The sequence below is a fragment of the Anopheles aquasalis genome, chromosome 2, assembly GCF_943734665.1.
Source record: "Anopheles aquasalis chromosome 2, idAnoAquaMG_Q_19, whole genome shotgun sequence".
In the NCBI taxonomy this organism is placed as follows: domain Eukaryota; kingdom Metazoa; phylum Arthropoda; class Insecta; order Diptera; family Culicidae; genus Anopheles; species Anopheles aquasalis.
The window spans coordinates 31,015,001-31,017,500 of record NC_064877.1 but is presented as its reverse complement, the minus strand read 5'-3'; the positions used below and the strand labels follow the sequence as shown (position 1 = coordinate 31,017,500).

At 49.8% G+C, this 2,500-nt stretch overlaps 1 protein-coding gene across 1 annotated transcript in view; it reads left to right on the top strand.

The window, feature by feature from the left end:
- Positions 1-2,500, top strand: part of LOC126573046 (dynein axonemal heavy chain 10) — a 40,154-nt gene that overhangs the window by 22,233 nt on the left and 15,421 nt on the right. Inside the window, exons 45-49 of the mRNA XM_050232835.1 lie at positions 274-404; positions 478-900; positions 960-1,064; positions 1,124-1,282; positions 2,242-2,352. Of these exons, the coding sequence (XP_050088792.1) occupies positions 274-404; positions 478-900; positions 960-1,064; positions 1,124-1,282; positions 2,242-2,352 (929 nt within the window). The remainder of the gene's footprint in view (positions 1-273; positions 405-477; positions 901-959; positions 1,065-1,123; positions 1,283-2,241; positions 2,353-2,500) is intronic.

Below are 2,500 nucleotides of genomic sequence, written 5' to 3'. Positions count from 1 at the left end.
ATAATTCGTGTTTAAACGATCATAAATTGTGTACGCAAATCCATTCCAAATTACCGAAACTCCAAACTGCGGCTCCTTCGGTGGCTGCTTCGGTGGAAACAGGGAGAGAATAGACGATACAGATGTGGTCGTTACAGATTTGCTTTAAATGCTTTGTCCCCGCGAAATGACACATCTTCGAACGGAACACGAAGTACTTGGACGCTTCTTCTGCCAGGAGCGTAGATTGTAGCATTTAAACGTGTGTATCTTCCTGTCATCCGCCATTTCTAGGTCTTGTCCAGTGCGGTGCTTGGGGTTGTTTCGATGAGTTCAACCGAATAGACATTTCCGTCCTGAGTGTCATCTCGACGCAGCTGCAAACCATCAAAACGGCGCTGGTGTCACGCGCAGACACCTTTCTGGTGAGTGTGATTGATGAATTACCTGTCGCCGGACGTTCCCCACTTAACAGTCTCTTCTTCTTCGTGCGACCAGTTTGAAGGAAATGAAATCCATCTCGATCCGAAGGTGGGAATCTTCATCACCATGAATCCGGGCTACGCAGGGCGTACGGAGCTACCGGAATCGGTCAAGGCACTGTTCCGCCCAGTGACCTGCATCATGCCCGACCTGGAGCTCATCTGCATGATTTCACTGTTCTCCGACGGATTCATTACGGCAAAGGTGCTGGCCAAAAAGATGACCGTACTGTACAAGATGGCACGGGAGCAGCTGTCCAAGCAGTACCATTACGATTGGGGCCTACGCTCCCTGAACGCGGTACTCCGGATGGCCGGGGTGAACAAACGGAAGGCACCGGAAGTGAACGAGGCGGCCACACTGATGCGCACCCTCTTCGACATGAACTTTCCCAAGTTTGTGTTCGACGATGTGCCACTGTTTATGGGTCTCATCAAGGTAAGAACTCTAGCGGAGCGATTGTGATATGGATTGCTATCGGTTAGTCCCTTTCGCAGGATCTGTTTCCCGGTGTTGACTATCCGCGCGTCGGTTATCCGGACTTCAACGAAGCCGTCAAAGAGGTGCTGCAAGCGCACGGATACATTTTGATGCAGAAACAGGTAACTATCGCGAACACCACGTGTGTAACAATGCCTACAAATGGTGCTGATGTTTGCAGATGGATAAAGTGCAGCAACTGTACGAAACGATGATGACAAGACATTCGACGATGGTCGTTGGACCAACCGGTGGTGGTAAGTCGGTTGTGATCAACACACTGATCGAAGCACAAACCAAAATGGGACTACCGACTAAGTGTACCGTACTGAATCCTAAGGTAGGTTCGATTCGATCTCATTTTTGTGTGATTTCTGGTTGGAGGTTTTGCATTTCTCATCTTTGAACTGGGAATCCCGCTTTACACCTCGCGAATTCGAAGTGAGAGTATGGCAATACCACATCAAGAGTTTCGATTTGCAAAGCGTGCTTCCTGCATAACCATAAACCCTAGCACATCGTGCCACTAATAACGTAAAAGCGTCCTCATTTACACATATTCGGCGCTGAACGGCGCCACCATCGCGACGATGCAACGATGGCGGCAACGAAACACAGGAAAAACGTCCCTTCTATTGCACTTTGGCGAAATAGTAGTAGCAGCTACTTTCAAAATTGGTCGGGGTGCATCTGAATGGCTTTTGGCTGGCACAGTTCATCGCGCTTCCTATTTCCTGCACCATCCAATTTCGCTCTCATTTCCCAGAAGCACCTTCTGCCCACATTTCAAAAACTCAAACCATTCGAAGCAAGGGCTAAGGATGAATTAACGAATTGATTCCCCATTGGCCGGGTTCTCGATGATGGGACGAACCACGAATGTGGCGGTCCTTCACAAAGACCATAAGCCCGGGACTCGCCCACAGAAACCGCATCAACATACAACGTGCGATGTAATGCGCGGCCCGTCAGGAGTGCAGAACTGCTGCAGGCGTTCCTCTGGTACCGAAATTCCCCCCGCGGGGAAAGAAAAATGTTTAACGGCTTTTCAAAAAAGGGCTTCACGTCGTTCGCCGCCTCTCTTCGATTGCATATTGGAGTGCAGTGGTATGGGAGATTGCGCCAACTAATGCACGCGGTGGCCATAGCGGAACGACCGAAACGTTACCACCGAAGAAGGGGAAAGCTTCTAGTTTCGCTTTTTTCCCCCGCCACGCTTTCAACTGACTTTTCAATATACCCCAAAACCCCAAAAAAACCCCTTACCGTCCATGATTTCGTCCATGATTTGCTTCGCAGGCATGCTCCGTGATTGAACTGTACGGGTATCTGGATCCCAGCACACGCGATTGGATCGATGGACTGTTTTCAAATATATTTCGAGAGATGAATAAGCCCACCGAACGGGATGTAAGTATTTGCGAGAGCAGTGACCGGAGGGAGGCATGTGGGGCGGGCCAATAGAAGGGACGCTTGTGCCCCGGGTTCCGCTTCCAAAACACAAAGCAGTTTATGAGCCGTCAAATCAGATGAGCAGCCATCTCATCGGGGCGAATAA